The sequence below is a fragment of the Rhinopithecus bieti genome, unplaced genomic scaffold (assembly GCF_001698545.2).
Source record: "Rhinopithecus bieti isolate Rb0 unplaced genomic scaffold, ASM169854v2 scaffold_10271, whole genome shotgun sequence".
Classification (NCBI taxonomy): Eukaryota; Metazoa; Chordata; class Mammalia; order Primates; family Cercopithecidae; genus Rhinopithecus; species Rhinopithecus bieti.
Genome location: NW_016806626.1, coordinates 1,757,200 through 1,777,159, shown reverse-complemented (window position 1 = coordinate 1,777,159; position 19,960 = coordinate 1,757,200). Strand labels below are relative to the sequence as shown.

The 19,960-nt window shown below is 33.3% G+C and overlaps 1 protein-coding gene across 1 annotated transcript in view; it reads left to right on the top strand.

Moving 5' to 3' along the window:
- CEP290 (centrosomal protein 290) overlaps positions 1-19,960 on the top strand; it is an 86,023-nt gene that overhangs the window by 41,413 nt on the left and 24,650 nt on the right. The window contains 12 exon segments of the mRNA XM_017877124.1: positions 2,954-3,065; positions 5,995-6,200; positions 7,137-7,288; positions 9,131-9,242; positions 10,501-10,956; positions 12,041-12,205; positions 13,208-13,315; positions 13,535-13,669; positions 14,864-15,130; positions 15,766-15,873; positions 16,492-16,691; positions 19,359-19,572. Of these exon segments, the coding sequence (XP_017732613.1) occupies positions 2,954-3,065; positions 5,995-6,200; positions 7,137-7,288; positions 9,131-9,242; positions 10,501-10,956; positions 12,041-12,205; positions 13,208-13,315; positions 13,535-13,669; positions 14,864-15,130; positions 15,766-15,873; positions 16,492-16,691; positions 19,359-19,572 (2,235 nt within the window).

Genomic DNA, 19,960 nt, shown 5'->3' with positions numbered 1-19,960 from the left:
TTTTTTTTTTTTTTTTTTTTTTAAATAAAGAAGACCAATGAAGTTTGAGGGAGGAGGGAAAGAAAATTTAGAGTTAGTAGGGAGAGAGTGATGAAGATAAGGGATGAAAGTGGTAATAAGGGAAATAGTAAAATATCAGGGTAGGTGGGAGAAAAAGATTTGTAACAAACAATACAATTATCCTGTAAAAAAGGATGAAAGGAAGAAAAAAAATGGATAGAAAGATATTTAAAACACCCTCAGCCTCCTTTTTTCCCTCCTGTGTATTCATAGCATATAAAACTGTAATTATGCACTTTACTTAAAAAATATATTATTATTACCTTATCCTGCTTATTTAATCATAACATGTCCTCTTTTTAGTCTCATTACCCTGTTTGTATTATTCTTCATAACACTTAATACCTGACATTGTATTATATATTGGCTTATTTTCCAGGTACTCCACTCAAATATAAGTTCTAGGATATAATTTATTTATCATTGAAATCCATTGCTTAGAGTAGCTGGCATGTAGTAAATAGGCATTCTGTTTTTTCAAAGAAAAAAATAAAGGAACTTAAGATATATGTATTTATGTTATGTCTCCAGCCTTTTTCCTCACAGCTCTATTCTGTTGTACAGAATTACCTACTTTACAATTCCTGTATTTCAAGGGGATCTCACATTTAACATATCCACAATGAACTCCTGGTTACTGTTTCTCTCCTAGTCATTCTTATTTCAATAGATGTTCAGTTACCTAACCAGCTAGTCAAGGCAGACACTTTAGAGTTATTCTGTAGTCATCCTTTTTCCCTACCATTTTTGTTTTCCGAATGTAGTTTATATGTGTCTTCTTCATCTTCACAGCTATAACCCTTGTCCAAACCAGCAACATCACTCATCTGGACTTCCACAATGTCTTTTTGACTAGTTTCCCTGATTTCTCTATTGACCCCTTTATTCTCCACAGTGCAGCCAGAATGATTGTTTAGAACTTCCTCCTTAAAATCTGTTTTCTTTTATGCATTAATTTAAATTCCAGTTCCTTGTCTTGGCATGCCATGCCCTGCTGGGTATGGCCCCTGATGGTCTCTCCAACTTCATGTTTTACTGCTATTGACTCTTATTTTTGCTTACTCTGCTTGGGTGCTCCAATCCTCCAAATCTTTTCCTGCTCCAATCATTTCAGTCGTTTTCTCCTCTCAGATCTTATAGTACTCCAAACCTTTCTTCCTTTGGAGCATCTGGGTTTATAATAAATACTTCGTACCTCACAGTTCAGCTTAAATACCACTTCTTTGGTAGTTAAGACATCCTTCAACCACTCTATCTAAATATGTTCCCTTCTATTGTTCACTGGCTCAGTACCCTGTTTTTATTTTCTTTCTAAATGTCAACCTTTTTTTTTTTTTTAGAGTCAGGGTCTCACTCTGTTGCCCAGGTTGGAGTGCAGTTGCACAGTCGTAGCTCACTGCAGCCTTGCTCTCCTGGAATCAAGTAATTCTCCCACCTCAGCCTCCCAAATAGTTGGGATTACAGGCATGCACCACCATGCTCAGCTAAATTTTTGTATTTTTTTTTGTAGAGATGAGGTCTCACTTTGTTGCTCAGGCTGGTCTCAAACTCTTGGACTGTAGTGATTCTCCCACCTCAGCCTCCCAAAGTGCTGGGATTACAGGTGTGAGCCACTGCACCTGGCTGATATTGACCTCTTTTTTTTTGAGATGGAGTCTTGCTGTGTTGCCCAGGCTAGAGTGCAGTGGCGTGATCTTGGCTCACTGCAAACTCCACCTCCCAGGTTCAAACGATTCTTCTGCCTCAGCCTCCTGAGTAGCTGGGATCTACTAGTAACATGCCATCACGACTGACTAATTTTTGTATTTTTAGCACTATGTTTAGTACTATGTTGGCCAGGCTTGTCTCGAACTCCTGACCTCAAATGATCCACCCACCTCATCCTCCCAAAGTGCTGGGATTACAGGTGTGAGTCACCGTGATTGGCCAATATTGACATTTTTAATAGGCTTTTTGTTTGTTTACTTGCTTATTATCTGCTGCATTCCACAGTGGCAAAATCCTGCCACCCACCCATACACATAGGCACTGAATAGGCAGAAATCTGAAGGCCAGAATTTTGTATTTCTTTTCACTATAAATATCGTCATCTGTCACTGATGACACACTAGGATTCTCAGCAACTGTGTGCATGAAGGAAGTAAGCACTAGTTTGGGAAGGGTGCAAAACTCTTGAGTATTCCAGCTTGGCCAGAATGAACTTACAGCTTTTGTAGCAGAAGCTAATACTCAGAAATTGAGGGCCCTGTATTGGATAACACAGGATTTGAATGATTATTTTAAAGTAATATTTTATATTATATATAATATGTATGTATATGTAATAGTCTGTTCTCATGCTGCTATGAAGAAATATCCGAGACTGGGTAATTTATAAAGGAAAGAGATTTAATTGGCTCACAGTTCCACAGAGCTGGGGAGGCCTCAGAAAACGTACAGTCATGGCAGAAAGGGAAGCAAACACATTCTTCTTCACATCGTGGCCAGAAGGAGAAGAATGTGAGCGAAGCAAAGGGGGAAACCCCTTATAAAACCGTCAGACCTCGTGAGAACTTACTATCATGAGAATAGCATGGGGGAAACCACCCCCACGATTCAATACCTCTCACCAAGTCCCTCCCATGACATAGGAGGATTATGGGAACTACGATTCAAGATGAGATTTGGGTAGGGACACAGCCAAACCATATCAGTGTGTATATGTATACCTGTATTATACATATATGTATGTGTTTGTATGCATGCATGTATTATATATGGAGGAAATTCTAATTTTGTAAAAAATTGGATTGTGAGTTTTAAGGAGATGTTATATAAAGTTAAGACAATGTCATTTTGTGGTATTGGTCTGAATTACAATGTAATTTCTTAGTGATATTTTTCCTTTATTCAGTGTGAAAATGCCTCCTTAAAAGAACAGCTGGAGTCTATAAATAAAGAACTGGAGATTACCAAGGAAAAACTTCACACTATTGAACAAGCCTGGGAACAAGAAACTAGATTAGGTAAGTCTTACGACTCTGATAATATTAAATGATTAACATCTAATAATGAATATTTCTTATTTAAAGTTCCTTTTTTACACTAGATTAAAAGGAAGTATTTTGACTAAAAAAAGAACTTTCTGCCTAATAGTTTAACTTAGGTAGATGAATAATCCTTTACTTAACCCCACCTAAGTTTAGTTTTCAGTCCTTAAGTTATATTTGTTTCTAATGAAATCATGTATGTTAAAAATTTATGACTAAGCATTAGCTATTTTGAACCATTTAACAATTAAAACTGATGATATTTTAATAATGGTATTATGAGTTGTTTCACTGAGTGCAAACTATATTAGTTATATATCATTTGATATTTTAAATTAAAAGATACCAGAAAACAGCAAAGAAAATTTGAAAAGAAGTTATATTTCTCAGTTTTACTACTATATTACTGTATTTTTTGCTCCTATATGTTTACATATTTTATATGTTTTAAATTATTATAAACATTGTTCTATACTGTATTTAGATAGTAGTATCAAAAATATTTTTGTGGCTGGGTGCAGTGGCTCACACCTATAATCCCAGCACTTTGGGAGGCTAAGGAGAGCAGATCACCTGAGGTCAGGAATTCGAGACCAGCCTAGGCAAAACCCCATCTCTACTAAAAGTACAAAAATTAGCCAGGCATGGTGGCAGGTGCCTGTAATCCCAGCTACTTAGGAGGCTGAGGCAGGAGAATTGCTTGAACCCAGGAGTCAGAGGTTGCAATGAGCTGAGATCGCGCCACAACACTCAGGCCTGGGCAATAAGAGCGAGACCCCGTCTCAAAAATAAATAAATAATAAAAATAAAAAATTGTTTTATTCATCATACTTGTAAATAGTTATGCAATATCCTATTGTGTTTGAGTAATTAAATCACTAGCTTTCTATATCTTTGCTGTTATAGTGCCACAGTGAACATTTTCATGTATGTCTAACAGAGATATTACTGTCTCAAAAGGTATTGAAATCTTTGTGGCTCTCGTTAGAGTTTCCCATATTAATTTTTCAAATAGTTATCCTACTTTATAAGATTTTCATAATGTTATCTCATATATTGTGCTTCATAATTTTCAAATAAATTTGCTGCTTTTGATAATGTACTTTCATTTATTTGTTTCCTAGACCTTAGAGCTATTCAAGGTTTTTATTACTAAATAGAGCTGTTCTCTTAAATTGGTAATGACATACTTGGTTTAGAGCAGCCTAACATTGGGAAATCTTAGATAAGCTACTTTTAGAAATGTAATTTTTAGCTCAATAAGAGATTAAATATGAATTGACTTTTATGTACTATTTACTTGGAAGAAGACACCATTTAAATGAAGACATAAGAGAGTATTGCATACAATTTTAGTAGGTTCTTTGTATTTTATCATCTTTATTTTTAATAAATGCTGAATTCCCTACAGAAATTCTTTAATGTTTATGTATCTTAATCTCTTCCATATATGGATTTATATCACCGAAGTTTTAAGAGTGTTTCCCTATTCCCTATTGACCTTATATCTTAGTTTAAAAATGTCACATCATTAGCTTTTTTTCATCTAGGAATTTGTTAGTGTTGGGCTATTGTGCTTTATCCTCTCTTTAAGAATGCTCCAAACCCAAGAACATATAAGATGGCTAATCTGCTTCAGCCCTTGCGATGTGCTTTTCTCTTCTCATCAGAGTTTAGCACAATACAGAATGGAGGAGGACTCCTTTATATATTGGCATTTATTGCAATACTTTTCTATATGGTGCCTAAGGTTACTTGAATGAATCTTTATTCCATAATGAACTGATTTCCTAATGCTTTTTAGCACCTGTTAGTGATCCATGATTGTTGGTTACTTGATTACTGCTTGCAACAGCTATTCTAAAATAATAAATTTTAAAGATAAATACAGAACATAATGAAGTACTTTTTAAAACTGAGGTAGAGACCAATTTTTTTTTTTTTCCAGGAAATGTATATTACTTTGAGAAAACTCTGTTATAAAACTTGAACTTATGAAGCTGGAAAATAGGAGGGGCATTATTGGTATTGTAAAAGCTGTTTACAAAGTGAGTTGCTGCTTAGCTCCTTTAAATAATTGGCCACCCTAAACACATCAGTTTTAAGTTGCTGAAAAGCAAAATACTAAATTTTGTTTTTTTTCTACACCGTGTTTACAAAGCAAAAGTATGTTTTCTTCCCCCTCCTCAAAAAATAACTAAGTAACTAATGACACTCCTATGTGATGCCTTTTTATGGTAGATTGAGGCTTTTAGTTCTCTTTCCATTTAGCCACAGACTTTTGTGTCCAAAGACAAGCTACATAACTACATATATAAGATTAAGGCATAACAAGTAATAAAAGAATGTAAAATATTTGGTATTAGGTCTGTACGAAGACCAAATAATACTCATGATTAGACAAGATTATATTTTGTAGAATATATCCATCATATGGCTTCAGATTTTACTTTTCAGCTTGGCTCTGTGAGACTTTAAAAATCAAGTCATTGCACTTATATTCACAAAGTCACATTGCTTTACTGCACTACTTCTCATACAGTTTATTTCCTTTCAGTAAAATGTTTACTTGCCATTTTTAAAATTTCTTATATGTGACACTTCTGCACTAAGTCCTTTATATTGTTAGTTCCACAATTCTGTGAGGAGTAGGTTTTTTTTTTTTTTATTAATCATTTGACTTATGAAGAACATTAAGTTCCACAGAGATTAAATGGTACATTGGTATAGGCATCACACAGGCAGAAAGTAACAGAGCTAAGATTAGAGTCCAAGTCTGATAGAATTCAGAAAGTTGATGTGCTTTCCATGGAACTATAATGCTTTCTTACATACAACATCTAAAATATCTGAGGTAATTTTAATATGAACAACATGAGATTGACTTAAGTATTGTTGCATATAGGTAATGAATCTAGCATGGATAAGGCAAAGAAATCAATAACCAACAGTGACATTGTTTCCATTTCAAAAAAAATAACTATGCTGGAAATGAAGGAATTAAATGAAAGGCAGCGGGCTGAACATTGTCAAAAAATGTATGAACACTTACGGACTTCATTAAAGCAAATGGAGGAACGTAATTTTGAATTGGAAACCAAATTTGCTGAGGTTTGATATTATAAGTTTTATCGTACAATTAGAGAATAAAGAATTAGTCTTGGTAGACATTGTATTATTGTTAAGAGGTTTATTTGTATCTCTGAAATAGCTTATTAATATAGTGCCTATGTTTCATGTAATAAATAAATAAAATATTTAAATCTGAATTGTTTAAAACGAAAGCGGATATTTCTATAAGTTCTTGTTTTTCACCAATGTTATATTATTAAATTTAACGTATGAAATGTTATTTACTAAACAATGGAATTGCCTTTCACCACCATCCCTTCATTTAACAAATATTTATTCATTGCCTGTTACATGTCAGACCCTGTGTTAGGACTGGGAGTATAGCAAGAAACAAAATAGACAATGATCTGTACTTTCAGGGACTTTGCATTCTAATTGGAGGTTTTATATATTTTTTATGTAGTCAGAATCATTAAACTGCATGGCGGTAAATATAGTGTGCAAGTATTTAACAATTTATGATTAAACACAACTTTTACAGTGTTTGCTTACCTTGAGATTTAATATATTTTCAAAGTGTTTATATCATTTTTGTTTTAACTATGTCACTAAATCTATATGAGTAAGATTTTATTAACTCATTTGGATTTATTTATGGATGATAAAATTAAAGTAAAATATAGTGAGCAGATTGCATTCTAAGCAAAGTAAGAATATTGCAAGTTCAGATATTATTAGATAAAGAGTTGCCTAATGAAAGTGACTTTTGATGGATTGGAATATAACCAGAGTCTCCATAATTTGTTTCTGATTCTTTCATCTTTTTACCCTCCTTCAGTCTGTTCTTAACACTTCACACTCAATATATGTGGACTAAGGCCAAGTAAAGAGGATTGCAGTACTTTAAAAGCTAAATTACAAAAAAACTTCACCAAAAATTGATGTATCTGAACATTTTTTGTTACATTTCCTTAGCTTACCAAAATCAATTTGGATGCACAGAAGGTGGAACAAATGTTAAGAGATGAATTAGCTGGTAGCGTGAGCAAGGCAGTAAGTGATGCTGATAGGCAACGGATTCTAGAATTGGAGAAGAATGAAATGGAACTAAAAGTTGAAGTGTCAAAGTAAGTGCATGTAAACATTTTAGTCGTTTGACTAGATGTATTTTCTTTAATTTGTCTTTAAGAAACCTGATTGCAAGTATACAATTCTTAGTAGTAATTGATACTGATTTCTTTTTATAAGAACAGGATTAAGTAATATTAAGATTGGTTTTACCAGGGTTAAATAACAGTATTGATGAGAATAATGTTGTTAAAGAGGAAGTGACCTGTCTAGATTTACACTGTTTAGAGTTCAGGCATATTACTGTAGAAAGGTCCAGTTTCTCCACATATGGATTTTTTGGGGAAGGGGTGATGGAGGAGGAATGGTTATTTATTGTATTTAAACTTAAGTTTCTTCATTTTAATAAGGAAGTAATAGTGCCTCTTCTACCTGTTTCATAAGGTTGCTGTAAGAATATAATTAAAAATTCAGATTTTGATTTAGTTTACATTTATCAGGCATCTACTATGTACTAGTCACTGTGCAAAGTATTAAACACATATTGACTTGTACAATTGTACTTAACCTTGAGGTTGTATTTTTGTTTTCATTTTACATAAAGAAATATGCCGAGCTAGTTTAGAACACAAAATATATATAAGGAATAAATACTGTGTGCTGGCCAGGCGTGGTGACGTGCACCTGTAGCTGCAGCTGCTGGGGAGGCAGAGGCAGGAGGATCACTAGATCCCGGGAGATGGAGGTTGCAGTGAGCCAAGATTGTGCCACTGTACTCCAGTCTGGTGACAGGGCAAGACGCTGTCAAAAAAAAAAAAAAATGCTGTGTGCCAGCTATATGCTGTATTTTCATTCTCTTTTGTAACTAGGTGATATTTCAGTAGAAAAGTGTAAGGAGCACTTAGTTATCTGTCAAGCATAAATAGTAAAAATGTTTTATGGTCTACTTATAAAAATATAACCATTCCTTTGCAGCCTTGATAGTTCTCTTGGGAATATCAGTGTTTGACATCTTTTTCACTATGACAGACCATTTTTTGAAAAAATCCTTTCTTCTCATGGACCTCTTTTGATATAAACGAACTTATAATAGTTAATTTTAATCATATTTTGTTAATCATGAAACTGGCAATGAGAGCCTCTGATCAGTATAAGGAAACCTACCTTATCTGTAACACTGAACTAAAATTATTCTAACCCAAAGCAAAGAAACTTTACATTTTGCTTTGCCTGTATTAGCTTATCACAGTAAAGGGAATTTGAAGGACTTATTGCCATTAGGCTTTTTTTTTTTTTTTTGTAGTTTTATTAAATGCATGTTTTGTTTCTTTTTACATTTCTGATAACTTGTAGATTAAAACAAATCAAAACATACATTAATCCATCTAAGGATCCTAGAAATTTTACATTTCTGTATTCTTAACTGTGTGATGGTATTACATAAATGTACTAAATACCTTATCCTAGCATATTCCAAATTATGACAATTAATGTTTTTTGGAAAAAAGTGTGGGAACAGAAGTTCTTTGGCTATATACATTTGGAAAATGCTATATATAGTAAGTATGATTTGAGATAGCTATATATGGTAGAACCTCTGAGAGTACTGAATATATGTTAGGAATATTCAAGGGGGAGGAGGGATGTGGGGAATGAAGGTTTTTTTTTTTTTTTTTTTTATATATAGCAAATATGATAACCTCTCATGGAATTATGTTTCATGAAACAGTTTAGGAAATCCTGTTTTAGTATTTAATAAAAAGAAGAGATAGATGCTGAAAATGAATGGCTTTTTGGAAATCAGAAATTTTCTAGACCTTTTTGGGTCTAGAAATTTTGAATTTTGGCATTTATTTAGAAAGTGTACTTAATTGTTCCTGAAGTACCTTATCATTTCCTAGACTGAGAGAGATTTCTGATATTGCCAGAAGGCAAGTTGAAATTTTGAATGCACAACAACAATCTAGGGAAAAGGAAGTAGAGTCCCTCAGAATGCAACTGCTAGACTATCAGGTATGTGCAATATTGGCTCTTCTATATAGAATCCACTTTTTTTTCTAAATTTACATTAGATGTTGGGAGTGATATGTTACACTTTTTGTTTACTTTGAGATAGGGTCTCATTCTTTCACCCAGGGTGGAATGCAGTGGCACATTCAAGGCTCCCTGCAGCCTTCACCACCCGGGCTCAGGTGATCCTCCCACCTCAGCCTCTTGGACGGCTGGGACTACAGGCACGTGCCACCACACCTGACTAATTTTTTTTTTGCATTTTTTGTAGAGACAGGGTTTCATTATGTTGCCTAGGGTGGTCTCAAACTCCTAGACTGAAAAGATCTACCCACCTTGGCTTCCCAAAATGCTAGGATTATAGGTGTGAGCCACCATGCTGTGCCAGTGTTACGTTTTTAATCAAAAGATATAGCAACCAGAGGCTGTTATTCTTGTTAGTTGTAACCTGATTAGAAAACTCTGTAATTTGAAATATTGTTCAGTAATCCAGTACAGCATTTAAATGCCTATAGATGAATTACGCTGCTGATCAAAATTAGGATGCTGAGAAAGAGTACTAGGAAGTTATTAGTACATCTTTAATAATAATATTTTCTCTTGTATTTATATGTAACTTCACGTATTCTTACATTATGTATGTTGGGAATTATAAAAACGTACACTTTGTCTGAATCAGTATTATGTTATTTGCAATGGAAGTTAAAAAAAACAGTAGCAGCCAGGCACGGTGGCTCACACCTGTAATCCCAGCACTCTGGGAGGCCAAGTCAGGCAGATCATGAGGTCAGGAGTTTGAGACCAGCCTGACCAATATGGTGAAACGTGTCCCTACTAAAAATATAAAAATACAAAAATTCGCCATGCATGGTGGCACATGCCTGTAATCTCAGCTGCCCAGGAGGCTGAGGCAGGAGAATTGCTTGAACTCGGGAGGCGGAAGTTGCAGTGAGCCGAAATCGTGCCATTGCATTCCAGTCTGGGTGACAGAGCGAGACTCCGTCTCAAAAAAAAAAAAACAAACCCAGTAACATACCCACTGTTACTCAGTTACATTTGGATTTTAAGTTTGTTTGATTCTAGGTTTTTTCTTTTACAATTCTTTGGTAATTATTCGTATTAAAGCAAAGTTACATTTTTGTAGATCTCGTGTGCCACTGTGTTAAAACTTTATTTAGTAAATTGTGATTTTTAAATCTGTGATAACCTTCATTGGAAAAATTTGAAACTTACTACAAATATATGTATTTTTTAATATTAGGCACAGTCTGATGAAAAGGCATTGATTGCCAAGTTGCACCAACATAATGTCTCTCTTCAACTTAGTGAGGCTACTGCTCTTGGTAAGTTGGAGTCAATTACATCTAAACTGCAGAAGATGGAGGCCTACAATTTGCGCTTAGAGCAGAAACTTGATGAAAAAGAACAGGCTCTCTATTATGCTCGTTTGGAGGGGAGAAACAGAGCAAAACATCTGCGCCAAACAATTCAGTCTCTACGACGACAGTTTAGTGGAGCTTTACCCTTGGCACAACAGGAAAAGTTCTCTAAAACAATGATTCAGCTACAAAATGACAAACTGAAGATAATGCAAGAAATGAAAAATTCTCAACAAGAACATAGAAATATGGAGAACAAAACATTGGAGATGGAATTGAAATTAAAGGGCCTGGAAGAGTTAATAAGCACTTTAAAGGATACCAAAGGAGCCCAAAAGGTAAATGTTTAAACTTGATTTTTTTTTTTTAAGAGACAGGGTCTTGATCAGTTTCCCAGGCTGGAGTGTAGTGTTGCAAACATAGCTGGAACTCCTGGACTCAACTGATTCTCCAGCCTCAGCCTCCTGAGTAGTTGTAGCTGGGAGAACAGGGCACCACACCATACCTACCTAATTTTTAAAAATTTTAAAATTTTTTTGTAGAGACAGGGTCTCACTTTGTCACCCAGGCTGGTCTTGAACTCCTGGCTTCAAGTAATCCTCCTGCTTTGGTCTCTCAAAGTGCTGAGATTACAGTCATGAGCCACCGTGCCCAGCCAATTTTAAATTCATTATCTTCAAAGAGTTACGTGATAATTTCTTAATATGTGCCTATATGAAAAATGCGTAAGATACAATTAAATTCCAATTATGATTCATTACTTTAGATTTTACAACTTAGCAGTGTTGGCTGTTTGAATGTCTATTATTTGTAAAATAAAATTAGGTTTTCTAACCAAAGATTTTAGTGGGAATGTTCAGATTGTATAATAGCAAAGAATTTTAAATACTGTAGAAAAATTTCTATTAATTAAACGCTAATCATTCTTAAACACTGTAGTAGTTATCAGTTGATTTGTACTGTTCATAATTATCTTTGATCTACAAGTAGTGAGCCCACATTTATTTTTAATATGGTTTTATCTTCATTTAGAAAGAATTAAATGAAAAGTAATTATCTTTCAACTACATCCTATTTGCTAGGCTAGAAACATTTAGGATTTCTGTTTTTGAAAGTGATACCAAAGTTTCAATGACCTGCTTATAGTCAGTGTTCAATAAACATACAACAGAAGAAAGTGAGTATTAGTGATATCCATTCCAACATAATTTGAAGATTTTTATTGTAAAATCCCACGTATTTGTAGAAATGTCTATGGAAATCCTAAATAAAATTTTGTCAGGTAACTTGAGAAAAGATAACATTGTGTCTTATTTTATTTTAGAATGCCCGTTACTTTCAATTAAAATCATTATCATCAATGGAGGAATGTTATTTGTTGACATAGCATTTACTTTTGTATATATAAATTGTAAATCTTAGGTAATCAACTGGCATATGAAAATAGAAGAACTTCGTCTTCAAGAACTTAAACTAAATCGAGAATTAGTCAAGGATAAAGAAGAAATAAAATATTTGAATAATATAATTTCTGAATATGAACGTACAATCAGCAGTCTTGAAGAAGAAATTGTGCAGCAGAACAAGGTTTTATTTTATATTTATTTTGTTTTTTTCCTAAGATTTTAAGCAAGAATATTGCACTAGTGACTATGTTATTCTTCTAATTAAGTGCACCTTCCATTACTAATTGATTATGTAATAATTTGTTTTTTATTTTCTAAACTATTCTAAAATTCATATTTATTTAGTTTTATAACAGTAGTCTTAATCTTAAAAGAGCGATACATAAGCAACCTCATTTGGTAAGTTAATTTTATTTTGGTATTAGTTATTTGACTTTTCACAGTTCCATGTTTCTACTGGCTCTCACTGATAGAGTAAGAAGGCAACTTGTTATAGAATAAAGTATATGCTTCAGAGACAGATGAAATTCATCAAACATATGACTGTCTCAGAGATTGTTCCTTCTGCTTAAATTGTTCTTAGCCTAGATACCTTTGGTATTTACACTTTCAGTGCCCGCAAGTCTTAGCTTAAATGTCTTACCTTATCAGTGTGTCCTTCACCAGCCACCTAATATACAACAGTAAATCCTACTATCAAGATTCCCTAAATAGAGATTAATTAACTTAATTTTTCTTCATAGCGCTTGTAACCTTCTGACATATTACCTACTTACTTTTTTATTATTGACTGTCTTTCCTTCACCAGAATGTAAGTTCCATGGTGACAGGGATTTGGTTTTGTTTACTGCTATATTTGCACTGCCTAGAATGATGCTTGGCACATGATATATATCATTAAATATCTTTTGCATAGCTGGATGCATGGATGGATGGATGGATGGATGGATGGATGGATGGATGGATGGAGAGATTGAAATCCTTACTTCACATCTGCCTTTCTCTGTGATCTTACACAAGTTACTTCACCTCTCTGAGTTTGTATTTTTTTCCACAAAAGGAAAATAATTACAGTTTCTTCAGTGTGTTGTGAGGATTAGATAAGAAAATATATATAAAATGCCTGTTATGTGCCTGATGTCTTTGTGTTTGTGTCTGACATAAATTGTCTTTTTTTTTTTAGTTTCATGAAGAAAGACAAATGACCTGGGATCAAAGAGAAGTTGACCTGGAACGTCAACTAGACATTTTTGACCGTCAGCAAAATGAAATACTAAATGCGGCACAAAAGGTATGAATGATGAATCTTGTTTGCTACTCTGTAGCATAGACTAGAGGATTAGCTCACAGAAATAATTCCTGTATCAGATGTAATTTTAATTGATTGTTATATTGTCTATTTAAAATATAAGAGTGATTTAATCTATGTTTTGTCATACAACTGTTAAAAATTAATAGTTACTCTCAACGCTGCCACTGCTTTTTTAAAAAACATACTATTTGTTAATAGTTTGAAGAAGCTACAGGATCAATCCCTGACCCCAGTTTGCCCCTTCCAAATCAACTTGAGATGGCTCTAAGAAAAATTAAGGAGAATATTCGAATAATCCTAGAAACACGGGCAACTTGCAGATCACTAGAAGAGGTAATTAGAAGAATTTGCATTTTGATTATTATCTGGTATTATTTGGTATGTTTGGGGGGCTTTCTAAATAATATTTCTTTATGAAGACAATGCATAGAATGATGAATCTCTTGCTAATTTCACTGTTTTTCTATTCTCCTATAATGTTTCTAATAGCTGATAATGAACAGCAGATATAGTTAATTTGAATTCACTATTTATTTAATTACTACTTGTTACCTTTAGGTACATTGAATATGAAAGGAAACAAAAAGCATTTAATTGTAGCTCTATGAGCAATATATTGTCTTCCCTTATATGATCTCTTTATTCTTATTTTTTTGGTTTTACTTTGAAGTGCATGTTATATAATCTATGAATCAGTTTTCAGTTCATTCCCTTTTATGCATGGTTAAAGAGCTGAAGATAAATTAGAAATTACTTTCTGTTTTAACCTAGTTCTTGAATTTGATTAGTAGGTGATCAAATCTGTTATCTTCATTAAATTATTCAGAAAATAATGTAAACTGAATATGATTTTCATTTTAGTTTTCATCTAAATATATTAACTATAAATACATTTAAAAATATACATAAAGGAGTTTTCAAGTAAAACTGTACATTTTAAGTAAAACTTAGATCTTCAGTAATTGTAAGATTTGTCATTTATGTGAATTGCCATTGAATTACTTAATTTAAAATACCCGCCTTAATCCTCTTGAAGAGTAAAAATGTTTCTGATTTTTTCTCTTTTGTTTTAATAAGCTGCAGATTTTATAATAGTAATTTATTGACTTGGGCCACTAAAATTCCAGTTTTGTACTTAACTGACTTATAGATTAGTCTTCTAATGCTCAGCTAGTCAATGGACCAAAATAAAATAAATAATTTATTACATATTCTTCCTAAATCTACTACCACCACACTTTTATAGTTCTGAACTGTGATAATCTTGATAAAGTACCTTAATTAAATTTTATTTTCATCATAACAATGAAGTTTCTAACATATGTAATATTCTTATAAATAAGGATGCAAATAACTATTGTCAATTAGAATTAGTTTAACCTTATTAAATATCAAATGACTATTGTACATATGATGTGAAAAATAAAGTGAATATTTTTTTTTGCTAATAACTAATCTAAAATTCAGATGAAGCATTTTAAAGGAAAAAAGATAGTTTAATGATCTATTGTGATTTAATCATTGCAGAAGCTGAAAGAGAAAGAATCTGCTTTAAGGTTAGCAGAACAAAATATACTGTCAAGAGACAAAGTAATCAATGAACTGAGGCTTCGATTGCCTGCCACTGCAGAAAGAGAAAAGCTCATAGCTGAGCTAGGGAGAAAAGAAATGGAACCCAAATCTCACCACACTTTGAAAATTGCTCATCAAACCATTGCAAACATGCAAGCAAGGTTAAATCACAAAGAAGAAGTATTAAAGAAGTATCAACATCTTCTAGAAAAAGCCAGAGAGGTATTTTATTATATTATGAGTTATACTGTTTCATGTATTAGTTTTTTTAAGCAAATGCTAAATATTATTTTACCTTAAAGTGGTAGTTGTTTTCTTGCTTTCAAATGATTCTATTTAAGAATTGTGACTTGCATGTGATTGGATTACACCTCTATCAGTAAAACTGGCAGTTTGTGTAAATGTATCTCTCTTACACACTGACTAAATAAACCAGAAGTAGCTATCATGGTGAAATAACATGATTTTGAAAAATATTTTAATTTAGTTTATAGGTGAGGATTGAGGCAATAGGGTGGAATGAAATATATCACACTGGTAATCAGTAGAAATCAGATTTGTTAGAACTTTGTGGGTGAAAGCTGACATTTAATATTTTCTAGAAATAAGTTAACAGATGATAGATACGTGTTATTCTAATCTTCAGAATAAATTACGAACTGAGGCTGGGCCTGTCAACTTGAACATTGTGTGAGGGAACATATATACCGGTCTAAATACATACATATATGGAGATACTGTTTCTTCCTCATCTCGAAGGAATTTTAGAAGATTAAAGAGAAAATATATAAGGTCTTCAAAATGTGAATTTATTTTAATCACAATTTAAGATATAGTTTTGATTTTCTTTAAAACAGGAGCAAAGAGAAATTGTGAAGAAACATGAGGAAGACCTTCATATTCTTCATCACAAATTAGAACTACAGGCTGATAGTTCACTAAATAAATTCAAACAAACAGCTTGGGTAAGATTCTAAGAATTTTGTTCCATTCTTTATTGATTTTTAGACCAAGTAAATTAAAATTCAGTTCTCTTCTCCTTTTTTGGAAGAGAAGTTACCCTTTTTGTTGCCAAAATAATTTTCTGAAAACATAGCTCTGATCATTCTTCCTCCTGTAGCTCATCACTGTTCACAAAATTATATTTATACTCCTTAGCTATATACTCAATCTTCTATGAACCTACCTGCCTTTCTTTTCAAATTCTATTCACTATAAGTTTACCTATATCTGACTTCCAGAATTCAGCTCATATTTGCCTCTTTTGACCATTCTGTTCCATATGTGTGAAATGATGTGTCTTTCATCTTTTAATGTATAACCTTAGCATATTTGAGCCTTACTTCATTAATTGAGTCAACATTTATTGATCTCCTGCTACATGTAGACACTTTGCTAGCTATTGTAAATACAAAGAATAAGGTCTGTATTTCCTGTCTTCTTTAAGCCTTCATTATCTATTAAATCATTAAATTTTAGATTAGATATTATATTTTGATCATATGAGGAACCAATTTAAAAATATAGAATAAGTATGGCATTGAATTATGCATGCCTATTGCTAATATATTCATATTTTATAGGATTTAATGAAACAGTCTCCCCCTCCAGTTCCTACCAACAAGCATTTTATTCGTCTGGCTGAGATGGAGCAGACAGTAGCAGAACAAGATGACTCTCTCTCCTCACTCTTGATCAAACTAAAGAAAGTGTCACAAGATTTAGAGAGACAAAGAGAAATCACTGAATTAAAAGTAAAAGAATTTGAAAATATCAAATTACGGTAAGTCTTCAAAATGTATTGTAAAAATAGGCAAATGGTAATAATGATATAATGAAGATAAACATAAGTGTTTGCTATGCTAGGCACTGTTCTAAGACTTTTAAGTATATTGTCTCATTTTTATCCTCAGGACTATTGATTACATATGTTATCATTTTCCCTATTTTATAGAGAGGATATGGCCTCAGGAATGCTTAATAGCATGCCTGGGAGTAGATGGGAAAGCCGTAATTTGAAACTAGTCAGTCTGACTGAAAAGCCAATACAGATTCTTTTCCAGAATCTCATTTTTACCTTGTTTGAGCCTCAGTTTCATCTTACTTATTTATTTATTTTTATTGTTTTATTTATTTATTTATTTTTGAGAAAGGTCTGGCTCTATTGCCTAGGCTGGAGTGTAGTGGCATAATCTCGGCTCACGGCAACCTTGACCTTCTGGGCTCAAGCCATCTTCCCACCTCAGCCTCCAGGGTAGTTGGCAGTACAGGCAGGTGCCAGCACACCTGGGTAGTTTTTTGTATTTTTGTAGAGACAAGGTTTCTCCATGTTGCCCAGGCTGGTCTCGAACTCATGAGTTCAATTGATCTGCCCACTTCGGCCTCCCAAAGTGCTGGGATTACAGGCCTGAGCCACTGCACCCGGCCTCATCATCTTTAAAATGTTAATAGCAGCACTTACCCTGGCCCTTTCAGGGTGGTTATATGAAGGTCAAATTATACCATGTATGAAAGTAATTTGAAAACTGTCAAATAACATACAGATAAAAAACTTATTTACACACTTATAAGAGTGTCTGGCATATAATAGAGATTCTAAACATTGTTCAACCAATTTATCAGAACATAGATTTTAAGCTCAAAATAGGTTTGTAGTTACGTAGTTTCTAATCATTGTAGTATTATCTCTATGGGCCTAAATTTTATTATCTGAGAAAACATGAGAAAGTTGAACTACTTGACTTATAATTCCATTTCAGCTCTCAAGCCCCTATTAGAGCCTTTGATTCTTTACACATTTATTCAAATGTGTCTGACAGAATTAACACTATTTTTGCTTTGCTAAGGAGCTGCCACTGTTAAGAAATTACTTTCTAAAAGAAGGAAAATTGGCAACAGCATATGTGTATTTTCAGTCTCTTTTCCTCACTCTATTAAATTTTGTACATGAGATGTTATTTTTGGTCTAGTAAATTTCTGTCATGTTTTGGAGTATAAAATGACTTGTGCTTTTGCATCCAATTTGTGGGTGTAGAAAATCATAATCTTTTGAAATACCTTACATAATGTTTTTTCCACATGAAATACTTGAAGTTATTGTTGTGTACCTTACCATGTCATTGTAGCCCAAAATTGTACTTGTGTTCGCTGTGTGCCTATTTTGATGTATATTAGGAAATTATGGATCTGTGTGATTTCTTAAGTAAAACCTGATATTTTCACAATTTGATGATGACTCTTTAAAGTTAGACTTAAGTTTTGCCAAAAGCAAGAAGCCTCAAAGAATAACATTTGTTCATGTGTTAATGCTATCTCCCTCTTATTGGTCAGAATCTCAGTACGGATGCAGTGTCCATATGCACAACAATATATTAATTCAGTTTAACAGACTTAATGCTGAATGAGCAATAAGATTAATTGAATTAACTAAATCTTTTGATACTATCCACTTGCATATATATATAGTTACAGATACAGTGCTAGTGAATTTGAACCATAAACAAATTAATAATACATGTGATTGCTGTGAAAATTTATATTAGTCTTTTCAATATGTCAATATAGGGCAGTATTTCTCAAATATAGAGGATCAATTTTTCACAGTTGTACCTCTTGGGGACATTTGACGATGTCTGGAGACATTTTTGATTGTCATGGCTAGGTGGATAGATATCTAGTGGATAGAATCAAAAGATGCTACTAATCATCCTATCATGCACAAGGCAGCCCCACTAACAACAAAGAATTATCCACTCAAAAATGTTACTAGTAGCGTGGTTAGGAAACTATCATACAGAGGAAGCAGTCACATTGTACAAGAGCCATAGTATCTAAAATGCCCTTTTGTTCATTCTCTATATTATTTGACTAGAGTCACAAAATAACTTGATAGGATTGTTGCCAAAAATATTAGAAACTAGAAGAAAAACGTGTTGTTAAGTTTAAGAGTAGTTAAGTGAAATAAAGAATTATTCTTCTTTGGATTTGGGTGCCTGCATCAAGATTTAGATTGTAAGGATAGTTAGGACTGAACATTTGCCCTGTGTGAAATTTGTATTAATCAAGGTATTAATTGCAGCAACCACTCTATTAATTACATGTGTTTGGCCAGGTGCGGTGTCTCATGCCTGTAATCCCAGCAGTTTGGGGTGCCGAGGCAGGCTTATCACCTGAGGTCATGCGTTCAAACTGGCCTGACCAACATGGTGAAACCCCATCTCTGCTAAAAATACAAAAATTTGCTGGGCCTGATGGTGCACGCCTGTAGTCCCAGCTACTCAGGAGGCTGAGGCAAAAAAAATCACTTGAATCTGGGAGGTGGAGGTTGCAGTGAGCCGAGATTGCGCATGTGCACTCCAGCCTGGGCAACAGAGTGAGACTGGGTCTCAAAAAAATTAAAAATTTAAAAAAAAAAAAAAACCACACACACACACATGTTTATTTACATCAGGCTCCAAGAAAACCATGAAGATGAAGTGAAAAAAGTAAAAGCAGAAGTAGAGGATTTAAGGTATCTTCTGGACCAGTCACAAAAGGAGTCACAGTGTTTAAAATCTGAACTTCAGGCTCAAAAAGAAGCAAATTCAAGAGCTCCAACAACTACAATGAGAAATCTAGTAGAACGGCTAAAAAGCCAATTAGCCTTGAAAGAGAAACAACAGAAAGTAAGTAACAACAGAAAATTATCAACATTTAGGAAAAATGTGTGGTAGATTGCTTTTAGAGAAGATTTGTACATTTATAAAAGATGGTAGTATAAATCTCTGTGTTGTAATAAAAAGTATGAGCTTTATTTTATGTTGTTAAACAAGGTCTTTTAGACAATTCTGTTAAATGGCCTTATTAAATGCTGTTTTTGAGGGCAAATATAGTCCAATTTATCTTTTATGCTGTCAATCTGATTTTGAATTATCTATATGAAATGAGGAAAATCTTAATGTACCTTACAAAAATATACATATAATATACCTTACATGGTATTTTCTTTTTTTCTACTGGGATTTTTTGCTACTAAGGCTCTTTTTAACAAATGAACAATTGCAAACAATTTGA